General features: G+C 33.6%; 1 protein-coding gene across 1 annotated transcript in view; it reads left to right on the forward strand.

Moving 5' to 3' along the window:
* The window catches only part of AdamTS-B (ADAM metallopeptidase with thrombospondin type 1 motif B), a 409,878-nt gene that overhangs the window by 282,374 nt on the left and 109,708 nt on the right, over window positions 1-17,796 (forward strand). Inside the window, exons 5-7 of the mRNA XM_085946122.1 lie at window positions 2,285-2,638; window positions 8,732-8,899; window positions 9,472-9,722. Coding sequence (XP_085802248.1) covers window positions 2,285-2,638; window positions 8,732-8,899; window positions 9,472-9,722 — 773 coding nt within the window. The remainder of the gene's footprint in view (window positions 1-2,284; window positions 2,639-8,731; window positions 8,900-9,471; window positions 9,723-17,796) is intronic.

Here is a 17,796-nt window from a genome sequence, read left to right on the forward strand (position 1 = left end):
CAGTAGTAATATTGGGTAAACTTCTTATTTCCCGTAAATATATCTGACAAGCGTGGTTACTCCACAGCCTATCTCTTTCCAAAAGTCACCCTTCGCCACTGGAAGTGTGTGTATCTAGTTCAGAACCGGTTTCACGTAAAATAGTATTCAACAAATTGTTGATCATATTATTAAGTAACTACTCTGAACTTCATGCTTTAATTCGTGATGTCATATGTCTTGGATGACGTTGAAAATTCTCATATATTTACGACTCAGTGTACTTTCGCAAATTAATTAATTTAATTGAAATTAATTAATTGAACTGAGTCACTATCTCTAGAGCAGTGCTTCGTAACCTTTTTTTGTAACGACAAACTATTCTATTACGTCATGCAGTGACGTCCCGTGGGGGTAGTGTTACACTCCCAAATGGTCCCCATTTGGGGATGTCTCTGTGAATCTGGAGAAGCCCTAATCAGTACCGGGCCGACAAATAGTAAGGGTTGATTACGAAAATAAATAATAATAAACCGGCAACGTTGTACATGGTTGGCGGCAAAATTTCATATTGGCAACGGCCGCATTGGTATCGCTTCGTAAGCGGCCGTTTTTTTTTGGCGCGACAGAACGTGGCAGACAGCCAAATCGTAAACATATACATTTCGTCCTCTGTAAAAAAATATATAAAATATAGTAACTTAGTAGATATTAACGCAAATAAAACTCGTCGTTTCTGACCACAATTCCGGTGTGTTATTTGTCCACCTCCAAGTCCCGAACCCAGACGAAAAAATAAAAGTGACAGCATCTTTTCACTTTCGAAAATGGAGGGAGATGACAGTAGGCAGATTGAGCGTCGCTTGGGGGCGGCAGTTATTCGAAGGGCAGCAAATCGAAGAGAAATAGCTACCTAAACTTAGTAATAACGAAAATATCTCTCCATTAAAAATTCGGCTTACTGGTTGGAAACATAATGTATTAACATAAAAGGTTTAACAGGACTGTAATTTTTTTGTTGGGTTCGCGATGTCTAGTTTACTTCCGTCGCCCTTCGGCATCCTTGGTGCCAGAAACGAGACGAGCAGATTTGCGAATAATTACCGTCTATATTTTGTTAGTAATGTATCCCTACAACACATTTCTTAGGTATTGGAGTCATGGAAGGATGATAAAAAATACTGTGTAACATAAATAATAAAAAAAGTAAAATAATAAATAAAAATAAAAAAGAATGAGGTGTATTTTGGCGCTGCCTAGGGGCGGCCTGCTGTCTAGGGACGTCACTGACGTCATGTCAACAGAAATGTTTCATAACAATTATATAGACGTTGACCTTGGTCGCATCATGCAGACGCCTGCACTCTGTCCGGTTTTCTGATATTCTTCATTATTACTACACTTATATTTCACTACTTTCACTACACTACTGTCATTGTTGCCGCATAGTTTGTTATAGTGTTAAAAGGAATATAGAAAATAGTACTCACTAGTGTTTCTATATAAAGTTTTTCTCTCGAACTATTAAAATGTGATAGGATTCGTCAGTGTTTGTTCATCTATATGTGTTGCATCGTCAACCCATCGTTGGCAACGTGTCCGGAAACTTGTATATACACTTGTAATACTAATATTGTAATACACTTCATCGTGAAATATTGCATCGCAAATATATGGCCTATATTAAAGACCGTCCAACCTCTTTGGGTCGTATAGTACTGACATAAAATTCATATCTAAATAAAACACGGTTCTTGTCGGTTTACAGGAAGCCAGCAGCAAATTTTGAAAATAGCCGATATACTGGATTATTTGTTAGGTTAGGTTAGGTTTTCATTCTTGAATTCATGAATTCTGCCAAAATCAGCTAGGAAAATTGAATTCATATTGAATCTAATAAAATTTGAGACCGTATAGTATACGGTCATCTCTTTCCGGTTGGCAATGGGTTAAAATGTTTATTCATATTTTATTTTAAAACTAAATAAAAGAAAATAACTGATAATGATAAGTAATAAAAGAGAATACTTTTTTTTGTCTAAATCGATGCTTGAAAGAGCTACTCAAATATTATTAAAGATTTCAATTTTTGATAGTGAAAATCGACTATGACGATTTCTCTCACATCTCTGAGAATACTCTTTATTGTCTTTTCCCCAATAGATGAAAATGAACCACATACATAAACACACTTTAAAAATTATAGCACACCTGCCAATTAATTGCTCGCATCACAATGTATATTGCGGCACACCGTCAGTTTTATAGTACAATTAAATAATTATGTTTTTCTGTTTTTCTACAGGCTGGTCTTTTGCGAACGGAGCACGGCGAATATTGGGTGGAGCCTTCTCTCCAGCATACACCAACTGAAGACGGCGCTGATCATCCACACGTCATCTACAAGCGGTCTGCCGTGAGAAACCCTGGACACAACAATAACCAATTCAAATTTAATAATCACAAAAGGAGAAACAATCAGAAAAATGGAGAGCATAAAAAGAGGAAAGGAGGAGGAAAGAAACGACGAGGGCATCGCAAGAGGAGGAATAAGAACTGCGGTACCAAACAGCCTCCGCGAGATGCCCTGGAAGTCCAGTACAGAGAAGGACCAGGAAAACTCTTGATCCAACAGACGAGGCCAGAAAGGCATAATAGGGTAAGTTTTCAAATAATATTATGTAATTTACTCATCAAAACTGTCAAACTATCTTTGAAAACTTAGAAATGATGCTTAAAAAGTGGTTAAAAAGAATAATGATTAAATTGGCTTATATTTTACTTCGGATTCGTAAATTTTATATTAGTAGTTAACATCATACTCTTGTCATGCTATATTTATTTTCTAGGATCACAGTTAGATAAAAATGCTTTATATTAGTGATACAAGTTTGTTTTTATAGATTCAACTATCGTTATTTAAATTCTAATGGATTTAAGTTTTGTACTTTTCCATTTGAGTCGTTTTTTGCAACCCGGGCTTCTGCATCTTCAGGCGCTGTGTTTACTCACCAAAAGGCAAACACACACAAAAGATATATATATAAAACTACTCAAATGGAATAGTACACAACTTAAATCCATTAGAATTTAAATTCAAATTCCATCAAGTACCTCCAGTCGATAGTATTAATATTAGAAAAAATGTCCTTTACAACAACCTAAAATTTACTTGATAAGGAGCCGACAAAAGACTCCATCTGGCAGAATAAGGATTTCTTCAATATCTTTGTCAATAACTAATAACAGCTGCTGTCAGGTTGACTTCAGCTTAGGAATAATATTGAATCTCCATCCGTATAATATAGCAAGGTTTTCTTTCACGTCTTTGTGTTAATCTATATTACTATATGAAAATAACGTATTTTTAATAAAAACTTTTGGAGGTGAAGGGTGGAGGTAGGCTCTTAGGATCCGCCATAAATAGTGCACACTAAGCTTTGTCAGTTATAAGTATTTGTTTTCATTGAACTAATACTACAACATGCGGAGAGTATTAGTTAATTTAAAAAAAATTTACCCTGCGTAAGCCATAATTATTATGGCTTAAACTATTATAGTTTAAGTAGGTATGCTATAGGCGATCCGATAAAAAAAGTTTTTTTTATCGGACCATTTTTACCATTTTTTCGGTCCTACTTATTTATTTTCGTTGAATTACTAATACATATTATTACAAAAGATGGTGTTGGTTATTTTTTTATAAATTCATTAAGCCCTACCTAAACCAACCCATAATCGATAAAAATATTTTCTAGATAAACGAATATTTTTTGACTATTATCTACTATGGCTTGGATTAGACAGGGTTTACTTAAATTTAAAAAACTAACAAAATAATATTTACCCATTGTAGTCTTTAGTTCGATGAAAATAAATAAGTATGACTGACAAAGTTTAGTGTGCACTATTTATGTTGAATTTTAACACCCTACCTCTACTCTTCGCCACTGCTATCTGCAGTAATGAATAATGACGCTAAATCTTAATTTTTGATTTTCATTATAAAATAAAAATTGTAGGTGTTGTAGATATAGTTATTTATTTCTCACTCGGTGATATTTTTTTACGATTTTCGTTGGGAGTGCACTGAAAAGTTCTTGCACTTAAAATTTGTTGGCTTATTTTTTAAATGTAAAAAACGTCTAATTGTGTTTAATTATAATTAATTTATTAATATTGATAAACTTTTTTTATTCAACCTATAATTCACAAGATTTAAAGAATGTAATATTCTAATTATTGAACATACATCATTTTGAAAACACTTCTCAGAAAATATGTGTCGCTTCATTTCAAAACCAGCCAAGTCCACCTTTAGGTATTTTTTACTTTTTTATGAATTGCTGAAGAACTACTGCTATCTAACATTTCTGCATTATCAAAATGTGGAATATATTAATTTTAAATATTATATACCTACTCGAATTAATATAAACTTTCACCCTTGTGACTGTGTATTTGAGGGAGAAAAAAGCTGTTTTTCTCCTATTCATCTATTATGGACTTGGCTGATTTTGAAATCTAGCGACACATATATTATAACCAAAACCAATAGAAAAAATCTTTTTAAAAAAGTAAGACACCCCGAAAGAATCGAGCGTGCATCTTTCGGGTATCGCGACCATGCACATATACCACTATTCTGAAGATGTCATACTTAATAGCGACAAATTATAACTAATGGCTTTAAATACTCTCTGAAGCGTTTTCTAAATTGAGCTGCTATTGGCGATCGACTTTTGTATTTTAAATCACAGTCGGTACTTATTACTTAACCGACATCACGGATCGCATAGCATAGTGGTATATGTGTCGCTCCATTTCAAAATCAGCCAAGTCCACCTTTAGGTGTTTTTGAGTTTTTTTGTGAATTGCTGAAGAACTACTGCTTTCTAACATTTCTGCATTATCAAAATGTGGAATTTATTAATTTTAAATATTCTATACTCGAAATAATATAAACTTTCACCCTTGTGTCTATGTATTTGAGAAAACAAAAAGCAGTTTTTCTCCTATTCATCTATTATGGACTTGGCTGATTTTGAAATCTAGCGACACATATGTGCATAGGCGCGATACCCGAGAGATGCAGGTTCGATTCCTGCGCAAAGAAGTGTTTTCAAAATTATGTAATACTTATGTTTATTAATACTGTTTCAAAATTATGTGCATATTATAATTTATTATGAACTATTGTAACTTCTCTCATTGCGCTTTAGAGATTTCCTCAAGTGGTCATTTATTTAATAAGTGGATACGTAGTGCTAATATTTAATCAGCGTTAACTGTTTTATAACCCTCTCAATTAGAAACGTCGACTAGTTTAGATATCACAATAGGCCAAGTCACACAAAGCTATCTAACATCGCGCGACTTTTTGATTGACCGTCTGTCACATTAAACTAACCCTCAAAAGCGCCGCGATATTTCTTTTAATTGTTAAGCTAACTGATTAATTTATCAAAACACCCTCGTGACGCCTTGCTACTTAAATAATATAATTATATGTTCGTATGGTGTATTTAATTACTAATTAGTAATATTTTTTATTCAATTGCCTCTCTACTTTTCTACATGAATCTCTCTTGCCTTCTGAAGAGGTTTCTTAGCATTTTTTTTACCATTAGCAAAGTTAATTAATTCCAAAAGTGGCGAGCTTGACTATACTTGCGTTAAATATCCAATGACTACTACTTCATCGGACTGTACCACGGAAGATTGAAAATGCTCGGTCAAACTAATTGGAGAGTGTCGAGCTGGATCGTCCGGGATGGAGGAAGTTTTTGAAGGAGGCCAAGACCCACCAAGGATTGTAGTGCCATAAATCATGATGACTATTTTATCTACCATAGAAAAACTACTGGAAAAGACACCCAGTAAGATTTGCTCCCATGTGTTCTGCCCACTAAGCTACACGTGTCCCATCTAATTGTAAAGAAGTTAACTAATAGCTTTCACAATACTCATTGAAGCACTTTCTAAATGGCGTTACTTATTGGCAATCGGCATTTTTATTTTAAACCAAAGTATTGAATTACCTAACCGGTGTTAGGATCACTCCAAATTTTTCTGATAACGTACTTGCATTTGCTAATAATTTAATAAACTACTTTTTTCAATCAATTAATAATTCACAAGATTTAAGAATGTAACATTCTTTTATTGAACATACATAATTTGAAAATATTTCTAATGGATACAAGGGTGAAAAATAATGCAGAAACTAGTGAAAGCAGGTCCAAATGGGTTTAGAAATTGCATAAGTTATAAGATAAAGTGTCATGGCTTCCAACGATAATTTGCGCAATATCCAATATCCGATCTGATATATCTGATGATCACAACTGACACAGTAAATATCACTCAGTATTACCCAGAGCAACGTTTGCTCTCAGCTACACAGATTCCTTTTCGACAAATTTAGAGCGGCCGAGTGAAATTTGTTGCTTGCGACATCGGCTGTTTTTACTAACTAAAGTAAACTAAAATATCGCATTCGAGCTGTGTGCTTTTCAGTACATATTGTGTTTCGTTAATACCACCAAAATCACATCGACATTTTCGACGTGTTGCAGTCGAGACGAGTTTATATGTGCGACACGGCTAATAATTATGGACGATACAACTGAACGTAAAAATTGCATAATATTGTGGCAAATTATTGTCTATGGTCAAATGCTGGGTTGAATAATCGTTTTCTTAATTGGCAAGCCCATTATAATATGGATACTTCGCGATAATCTTCATCGGCCCGTCACACATCATCATATCAGATCATTCTGGAACCATCATAGTCAAATCGCCCCATCACACCGTCATTCCACTTGATATCGGGGTCAAGCTTTACTAAAATGGACTATTTCAATTGACATCGACGCCCAGTCGTGCCATTATTAATATGTTTATCTATCTATGCCATGAATCATAGAATTGTTTATATAGTCTGGACTAGTTTGTTTATTGTTTATGGTTTATTAGAAATATTTACGCGCCATAAATCTAGCGCAGATTAAACAAACGGAAAAGTCAAATGCATCTTTCTGCATTAAATGTATGAACACAAATATTAATATGCGTAATATTATGTTATATCGTCACTGTTCTGGCAGAAGACACTAATTCGAAAACATGACATATTCAGTTAGTTATACCAAAATGTTCCTTATTTCAAACTTTACCGTCTGGAAAAATTCTTAATAAATAAATAGTCTTTATTTTGAAGTCATCCATCATGATAGACCATTTCAAACATTTTAACAACTTTAAAGTCAAATTACTCAAAACTAGTATTCTCCAGTTAGTGTGTTCTGCCAGAACAGAGACGATATAGGCCAGTGATGGCGAACCTATTGCACGTGATTGTTTTATGTTGAAAAGAAATATTATAAAAAAAATAATGTCGACATTGCCATGCGTATTTTCTTCGATTTTTAATAATAGTTATACCAATAATATTTACCAATCGATTAGCAAACAGAAACGACGAAATTCATACTTAAATGACAGATTGCATTGTGCCTATAAAACATAGCAGGCAGAACATGTTCACACATTTCCTCTCGTACGTTACAGACAGACAGATAAGTCAAGACAAATATGATATTTATATTGTAATAATTCTATAGTATAAAATATTCTGTTTTTATCAATAAAAGTTTATACATATGACGAGAATATGAGAGGTACAAAATCAAAGGCAGCAATCTCCCACTTTTATCTTTTTGAGAGAAAAAGTCCAAAAACTTATAAATATTAAAGAAAATTTCATGATTTTAGTATTTTAATATCAAGGAACTAATAATTCATTCTCAGTTTTTTTTTAATTCTATAAAAAGATAATTAATTTTTAAATCGGTAGATTGCTGCTTTTGCTACCAAGCGGTGGAGATTGTTGCCTTTGCATCTTACAAAATTGGAGATTGCTGTGTTTACCATAAAACTTTCTAAAATACCGACACATTTGCTGTGTGTTAATCAGCTCGAAGGAAAACCTTGGAAAAGGATATTAAAAAGATTTAAAATTAGCACCAACAAAATCACCGCTAACCGTCTGCTTAGTATGGAGTGGCCATCCTGTGGCGTGACATTCCCTTGCATTTGATTGGTTGAATTGGAGATTGCTGTGTATGCTTTTGAAAGGACAGTGAGATTATTGCCTTTGCTTTTAAAAGCGATTTTCAAAGGTGCGTTTTAATGAGAGAATGCTGGGTTTGCCACTAAATATTATTTATTTGGTTCGCAATTATAATCTCTATGGAACTGTACTCACAACTTTTTTTTCGAGTTTTCGGAGATTGCTATCTATGCTTATATACCCGTCGTAGAATATATTATTGTATAATTGTTTAAAACTTTCCCTACAAAATTAACAGATTGGTTCAGCCGTAAACCCCTATCTAACTTTTTTTCGACCATGTCCGATCCTAATAGGATCATAATATGGGCCTCCACAGGGTAGAAGTTTGTATTAACAGATTTTTGTTTTTACGAGAAATGGATGTCAGCCACTTGCTCAACCTATTAGGTACATACCCTGACTCACACACAAATTGAAAAACAATATATGTACTTGCCAGACCCAGGATTCGAACCTGAGACACACGGCGTGATAGTCCAACGCTTAAGCCGCGCGGCCACCATGAACGTATTTAATTCGCCGTTAATGGTTAAAATACAACGAAGAAATATGGCCATTTTTGTAAGATTATTTCTCATTTTACTAACACTGTGTTATTTTGTCTTTTTATAGCAGGCGAACGATGTCTTAAGTGATGGTCGCGGTCAGCGGGCTGGCCGTGGACCGCGGTCCGTCAGTCGAAAGAGACACGTAGAGGTATTGCTGGTGGCCGATAGCACTATGACAGATTTCCACCACAAAGGAAACGTCGAGACCTATCTGCTCACCATTATGAATATGGTAAGTAATTTTATATGCTTTGGTTTAGATTCGACATTGAATTAATTTAATAGTAAGAGAAACCCGGGCAAAGTGGAGGTATCTTCACATACCATCACATTAAATAAAAATCAGAGCCAGCCTTTAAGACTTGTCATCATTTATGTGAATGATCCCTTGGCGGACTTTTTGAACACTGGTAGTTTTGGTAATACTCGTATCAAAGAAAATATTATTCTAATAGGTAGGTACTGAAAATTTGCATTAGTCACATAATGTTTCTCTTTCGTAGTCCAGTGCGTAAGTCACTGGCCATTCCTCGGAGGACTCCGGGATCGATTCTCGTTGAGGTCACAATACATTTATGAGCCTGGATATTTATCTGATTCTTTCACTTCCACTACAATACTACAGTTATTGAGCCTCGGGGTCTGTTGTAGTGTTATATGTATACCTATACAATATATTAATAGTATACATAACATGTGTGTATTTTATTTATTTAAAAATTAATCTAAAAATCATTTATATATGTATGTAGGTACTATCTTGTACCTACTGAATATATTATCATATTGCCATTTCTTGCCCAGGTCTCATCTCTCTACCAGGATCCAACGATCGGAAACTACATCAACATCGTCGTGGTTAAGATCATCCTTCTGGAAGACGAAGCGCCGGAGCCACGGCTGAACATCACCACCAACGCGGACACGACGCTGTCCAACTTCTGTCGCTGGCAGAGAGATCTGAATCCCGCGGACGACACCCACCCTAATCATCACGATGTCGCCATCTTGATCACCAGAAAGGACATATGCGCGAGGCAGAGTGTCCCTTGTAGGTATGGCCTCTTTTATAATACTATTATTTCATTGATTTCTTGATTACTTCTTGTCGCGGTGTTAACAATGTCAAATTTCCATGTATTTATAGTATGTAAATAATGTTTTAACCCCGTTTTATTTTGATGAGTTTTTAGGTACATTAGAAACTTATTATGTTATTATATACATATTAGTTGATTGTGCTAGCAACGTACAATAAAACATAAAAAATAATGATAAAACACTATCAAAACATAATTATTACACGGTGGGCATTTAGGTTGCCATGTTGGATATCTCGTCCTGTGGATTCCAACAACATTTCGGACTCATTCACCAACCCTAAAAAGTTATAATATATATAAATAAAAAAGATTTCAAGTTATACACATTTATATTTTTATAAATATAGATGTTTTTTAAAATAAATATAAAAAATATTAAAACTATGAATTAGTCAAAAATCTCTACGTCAAAACATAGAAAACTTTATAAACTAAATTTGAATAATAAATATGACCATAAAATATATGTTGTAATAATAAGATGGGGTCCTTTGACAAATTCACATTTTTTACCATTGTAAATTTATCTTTGACTTCAAATAAAAAAAATCTGTGTGTGTACTTATGTACGCGCGTTAGAAGTTATACTTATTTGGCGTAACAAAACCAAATAAGCCGTTACCTAAGTCTTTTCATAGTACATTCATCGATTCATCTGTGTCTCATATAGCACATGATAATTGTAATTTAATTATTGTATTGGACCAAAACTCATCTTTGCCATACAGCGGTTATAATTGATTCAGAAGTGCCCATGATGAATTAATAAAAATCAAATTTTCATATATTTTTTGAATTATTTACCAACTCAACATTCACAAAATTTATTTATTTATTGATATTTAATTTTACTCATACATAATACTTACATAAATATAGCCTCAAATCTTTATACACAATCTTTACAATGAAAAATAAATATACACTCCAATATAAATAAAGTTTTATGAATATACATTAAAGTGTAGAATCTTAGTCTCCAGAAATTTGTATATAAACATATATATTTATTATAACACAATATTGGTTATGTTTACAACACGTGCCGTTTACTTGGCTGTATTGAACGACTAACTAAATGACACTATGCGCATGCGCATGTACACCTGAGAAAAAATGAATATAATCATAATTATAAATTATGTGTTGCGTCGGCGCGCGCAACTTCGTCACACGCCAAAAATATACTCTGATCTGTTTTCCCAAACGCGCCAAAAGAAGTATAACTTCAAAAATATTTTTCTTTTTATTGTTTTCAGATACATATTTATTAATTAATACAGTTTAAATTGTAAATTATCAAAAAAATGTTTCAAATTGCAAGCTTCATATTTTTCCGCTAGGTGAGTCTGGTAGGTAAATACATCGCCTTAAGGGCGCCACTTTACCTAGAGACATGACTGGATTTATGGATGTTGCATACATCAAAAGACAGGGAACACCTCCAATTTTTACAACGTTTTTATTAGCTCGTATTCTTGTTTGTCCGATGGTTGTTTGTCCAGTACAAATCTTGCAATCGATTTTTAACTAACTTCCCGACTAGCTAGATATTTTAAACTTTTAGAATACATCGGAACACGATGCTAATGCATTCTTTTAATACCTTTAGCCATCTTTAAGCAGAATTGAATTCATTTTCAGTTAATCCTGTTTTGTATGGAAAGTTATTTCAGAAAAATCTGTAAAAAGTAAATGATTGTTATTGGTTGCTAAGAGGGTGGTCATAGCAACTAAATTATTAATATATACGTGCGTTACTATGGAAATCAAAATGAAATGTCAAAATGACATTTCAGTATTCTATATTTGTTTATTTGTTTGTTTTTTATTTACTTCATATCAACTACAAGTTTGAGCATAATAATTCAACAGAAAATTTAAAAACGTTGTATGTAAAAAGTTCTTTTTATCTTATAATTATGTTAATTGATTTCTGACATTAATTATTTTTACACATTATTATATTTGTTCAGATATGCAGAATTATAAAATTTCTGGTTGATTAAATTGTTGTTATTTAATTATGCCCACGGTGGCCGCGCGGCTTAAGCGTTGAACTATAACGCCGTAGGTCCCAGGTTCGAATCCTGGGTCTGGCAAGTACAGATATTGTTTTCCAATTTGTGTGTGTCAGGGTATAGACCTAATAGGTTGAGCAAGTGCCTGACATCCATGTTTCGTAAAAAACAAAATCTGTCAATACAAACCTCTACTCTGTGGAGGCCCATATGATCCTATTAGGATCGGACATGGTCGAAAGAAAAAAGAAATTGTTGTTATACTCCGGCACGATGACAAATAATATACTTAAGTCCGCATTAAATTTAGCAGAGATTCATTTCTCTGCGTGAAGAGTCAGCGAAATAATTATCATAATATTATTCCGAAGTCACCATTCGGTCTGCCAAAAGTAACACTTCCGGAATGTCTTGTTCGGATTTATATTTATCCTGCATAATATTACATTTCAAAGCTTATAAAATGAGATGCCACTCGAGATTGCGCGACATCGACTAACGTATTTGAGATATTAGCGACATTTAATTACTGAAATAATATATTTCAAGAATTAATGTAGGGTGAGAATTAAATGCATACTGAAAATGCTATTATTTTGGACATTCAAATGGATCATTCCAACATTTTTTTAATATTTTACTGGCGTATGCATATAACAGCAAACTGCATTCAAGCTATTTGATGCAAATTTGCATGCATAAATAATGTGACCATTCGTCCCGTTTTAGGTAGCCTATTCCGTTATCCCTAGGCACAGCTTCGGGAAGCCGAAATGTCCCGTTTTCAGAAAGAGAGCAACCCACGGTAACAATTTCAAAAAAAAGGCGCGAAAAATTAAAAAAAAAACCGATAGAAAAGCACTGGTAGAAAGGGTCTTTAACAAGAAAAAACACAGTTGCAAGTCACAGTTCTTAAAGCTATGTTATAAACCAAAGAAAATTAAAAAAAATCCTGCCAAGAATTTCATTCCTATTTGAAATCAGAACCATATATTTATATATATATATATATCGTGTTCATTCCTGCTTTTCATTATTAAATAACAACTATGAAGAAATATGCGTGTTCTTGAATACACATACTATTACCTAAAAATAAGTAGATGTCCCGTTTTGAGGACAAAAATAAATGGTCACATTATGCATAAACCTAAATAGAGTCCATTGAATAGTGACGTCACGTCGCTGACGTAATAATCGTCATGCCGTGACTATGTAATGTTAACAACTTTTAATTTTTGATTCCCGATAATTAAAATTTTGAAATTGTGAATAGGTGTAAAACTGTGCATACGGTACCATATAAATTTAATAATTATAAATGAATAATCATTATCATGAACTTTAAATAATTTATTTGTTATAATACCATATTTATTTTATACTTAACTTAATGCACAAAATGATAAAGTATACCCAGTAAACATTTACATAATATGGCAATACAGCTTCGCGGGATCATTGACAATATTACCATTTCCATCGATCCTCGATGTCTGTATACATTTTTACAATTTTAGCATTTTTAACATCACGTATACATCTATAGCCCAACGACGACGACTTCAATCAAGACGAACTAAACCTACAAAACGCTTGTTGTGATGAACTCATTTTAGACGTATATTAAAGTGACACTGACAGATCACGCAGATCGCCGCCATTTTAAGTTTGGTGCGCATTCCTGTACGCATCTTCGTGACGTATGCATTTTTTATAGTTTTCTTATTCGGCCGATAAACCACTAACTGCGTTGAGCGCGGTTCAAGACTATATGAATACGGCTGTTATTATTAGTCAATATCATATATTAAGATATGAAAGTCATCGGGTGACATACGTAAAGATCTCCAAGTTAAGATGAGCAGACATATCACATCGAAGATATTTTATGTCCAGGTTTTGTCGAAATTGAGTTAACATACACAAAACGTTCGTCTGCATCGTATCTTTATATACTGTAAAAATATTGTACATTCAAATAGGATAATATATTTTGAGAAAATATTGTATCTTTCAAATACATAATAATATGTCCATTTCTCATGCATCTTAAATCTTAAAATTCGATTTTCTCAAAACATACAAAACTGGGCATCTTTGCACTAAATCATTTATGGTTTAATTAAAAGGAATAGTAAGGAATTTCATGATACAACCTACTGGATGGTCGATCATAAGAAGATCATAGTATGGACCTCCATAGAGTGGAGGTTTGTGTATTAACAGATTTTTGCAGATGCTAAGCCACTTGCTCAACCTATTAGGCCCTTACTCTGACTCGAAACACAAATTGAAAAACAATATGTATATTTGCCAGATCCAGTATTCGAACCTGGGACCTACGACATTATAAGCCGATGCTTTAGCCGCTCGGCCATCGTGGGAAAAGAGTAACTTAATTCATATATAATATTATGATTTGCAAAATGGTATTGTACCTTCTAAGAATTGCTACATACCTATCTTAAAGATTTACAATTATTTCCACAACCCTTCATGCAAATTTATTTAAATATATATATATATATATATTGTTGGGGTATACACGAACATACAAGCTTTGATTCTTCATAAGTTGTCTTGTCTGTATTATGTTTCGCAATATTTCTATACACTATTATAACATGAACTCAGTAAAGATCTAACATTACATTATACTATTTTATCCATTTATTACACGAACCTACAATACAATACAGAATTAAGTATCTCGTGGTCGTAGCATCGCATATAAATAACGTTCAATCCTTTGAAATCCTTTAACTCTTTAAGACCCGGAGTTACCGTAATAAATTTTAATATTTTTTTCTAATGAAACAACTTTATGAAAAGAAGATTTTTATATCTCATTATTATTGTCATGTTGTACCTACGTTTGGTTACCAAAATGCATTAATCGGCATAATATCATTTTTTTTATTCAAATCAGTTGTTATGATGTTATTAACCAGGGCCTCTCCAAGGAATAAAGTCGCCCTTCTACAAAATATCATAAATATGTCTCTTTATCGAACATATCATTATTTTTAGTAATTCAATAGCAAACGCAACATTTTTTGTTTCTTATAACTGAATTGAGTTTTACACTCATATGAATAGCTGAATAGAGTTTAGACGAAGGATATTTTTTGGCAGCATGTGAACCCAAGTTTAGAGCACTGGGCCATCAATAAACTAATGCTTATATGTTGATATCATCATCATCAGCCGGGGTCAATCCACTGCTGGATGAAGGCCTCCCTAAGCTTCTCCCAACTCTATCGGTCCTGTGTCGTTCGCTGCCACGTATTTCCGCCGAATTTTACCAGTTCGTCAATCCAGCGGGTTTTAGGGAGACCCTGTGACCGTTTCGTGCCCCTTGGATACCACTGGATGACGGCATTTGTACAGCGGCCGTCCTTTCGGCGAGCAATGTGCCCCACCCATCTCCTTTTCAGCTTTTTGGCAACGTCTATTATATCGCGTACTTCTGCCTACTTCCTAACCCATTCGTTTCTCTTACGGTCCTTTCGCGTGATGCCTAACATACACCTCTCCATGCCTCGCTGTGCGACTCTTAGCCTTTGGACATCTCTCGTGTTGAGGGTACACGTCTCGCAGCCATACGTGAGCACGAGTAGCACACATTGGTTGAACACCCCACGCTTAAGACATAATGGTAGGTCACTCTTGAAGATACTATTCAGACGTCCGAAAGCACTTCATCCCAGCTTTGTTCTTCGAGCAATTTCATCGTGCATGCTTCCGTCTATGGGCACCTGCTGTCCGAGATAGACGTAGCTGCTGACTTGCTCGAGTTGGGTGCCATTAATACAGATAATCGCAGGATCCGAAAAAAAGTTCCTCATCACTTTTGTCTTTGAGACGTTTATCTTTAGGCCGACCGTTTGACTGACATCCGCGAGTTCTTGCATTCTACCTTGGAGGCCTTTCGGGTCTTGTGAGAGTATAACAATATCATCTGCAAAGCGCAGGTGACTGAGGTGCTCCGCATTAATTGGAACACCTTTTTCCTCCCAATCAAGTTTCCTAAATAAGTCCTCAAGAGTAGCGGTGAATAGTTTAGGTGAAATGGTATCACCTTGCCGGACACCTTTGTTAATGGGGAATTTACGCGATCGTTTGTGGAGTTTCACGCATGCTGTGGCTTCACTGTATATACTATTCAATATGTTTATGCAGCGTCTGGAAATTCCTTGGTTGCTAAGGCGTCTATAATTGAATATGTTGATATAATAAATTATTATTATTATATGATAAACAGTAATTATTATATTACAATAATTAAACCAAGAATACAATAAATGTACACAACCCCAGTGGGTGAAAATAACTAAAAAGGAAGAAAATAAGAAAAGCTAGTATCGATAAATGAATCAATACCGAGAGCTGTTCTGTTAACCTTGCACACAACCTAGGAACCGAGATAATATTTATTTTACTAGTAATCCTCAACCTGTGTGTTACCCTTTCAAATTAAAATTATTTTTTTCGTATTTTATTTACATTCATCGACTAATTTATTATTATTTAGTTGATTTATTATTGCTTTCCTACGCTCTACCTCAGAACCCGCGCCTTCTAGGCTATTTTGTACGGCATATTGAATGAATTCCATTTTCTTTTAAATTAAACGTATGTATGTCCAAGATTGAACGTACACAATATTAAGGTTATACTTCAGCTGAGGCATGGTCTAAAAAGATCGTTACTACGCGACGCTCAGATTCTGCAAACGACGCGTGATGAACAAAACATAATTTGTCATAAAAATTTAACATGCGTCCTTTTAATGTTATGTTTATTGTTATATTAGTAATAATAATAATAATAATATATTCATTAACATTTTTTCTTTTTCGAGTAAATGTGTAAGGTTTTTTAGTAATATTTACACGATTTAAGAATATATTCCTCCGACGCCATCACAAAACAAATTGACGTGCTCACAGCTACGAGTACGTCCCACCTATTGTTGAAAATTATTTTCCGTTTCACTGATGTATGCTTTTAACATTAAATGTCTTAAATAGTATAATAATTATACTAGACATTTTTGACCGATTTTATCAATGCTTTGTATAAATAAAAAATTTATATTAACTATCGAAAAAAACGCCAATCCCGGGATCAAAATTTTGGTTCGGGATTGGATTCCCTACATGTCACCCATGGAAAAGTTTTAGAATCACTTTTCATTGCATTCTGAAAGCCAATTGTTTATTTTCAATAATTTATGGCTGTTTGTATTATTAAATAATGCAATGGTAATTTGATTTTAAAGATGTTGCCAAACTGTACCGATCGCGATTAAAACAATATTGCAACTTTTCAACGCCCACACCCCACGAATAAATTACACTCGTTTATTTTCCCATTCAATAAAATTCCACTGGGCCGGTTGCATAACCCACCAGGATATATATAAATCATTCAGTGCCCCTTCAATTTTTTTTATTTATTTTTTTGTTATTTATGTAAATAGTATCACATTTCACGATAATTAAATTCAGAAAAAAACTGCAAAGGTATAAAATAGTAATAATATGAAATCATTCACAGAAACGGGCATCATTTCGAATAATATGTAAATTTTTCCTTTCCTTCCAGAGTTCAAATTTATAGTCCAACATAACTTAAAATATAATGAGATTTTTTTACTATAATTTCATACGTACTGTTAAAAATATGGACAGATTTAAATATTCTATATTGTGTAAAGGAATGTAGTGTTTAGACAACGGCATATCTGAATAAAATAATAATAGATTGATTTTGAAATTTATATTCATTAATAAATTATTACTTGTAAATTTCCGCGTATTTTAACTTAGTATATGTATGCGTTTTTATTTTGCAACTGTATTTTACAGTAAATATTGTAAACTTTTAAAAATACGCTAATTTAAATTTAATAAACTACAGTAAGGTAACTTCATAAATTAGGCAACATTGCACAGGTAGCCAGCCTTCCTTATTGGTGATTTAGGCAAATGTTACCA

This window comes from Rhyacophila brunnea, unplaced genomic scaffold (genome assembly GCF_057557595.1).
Source record: "Rhyacophila brunnea isolate RB1 unplaced genomic scaffold, BYU_Rbru_1.0 scaffold_19, whole genome shotgun sequence".
NCBI classification, from domain to species: Eukaryota; Metazoa; Arthropoda; class Insecta; order Trichoptera; family Rhyacophilidae; genus Rhyacophila; species Rhyacophila brunnea.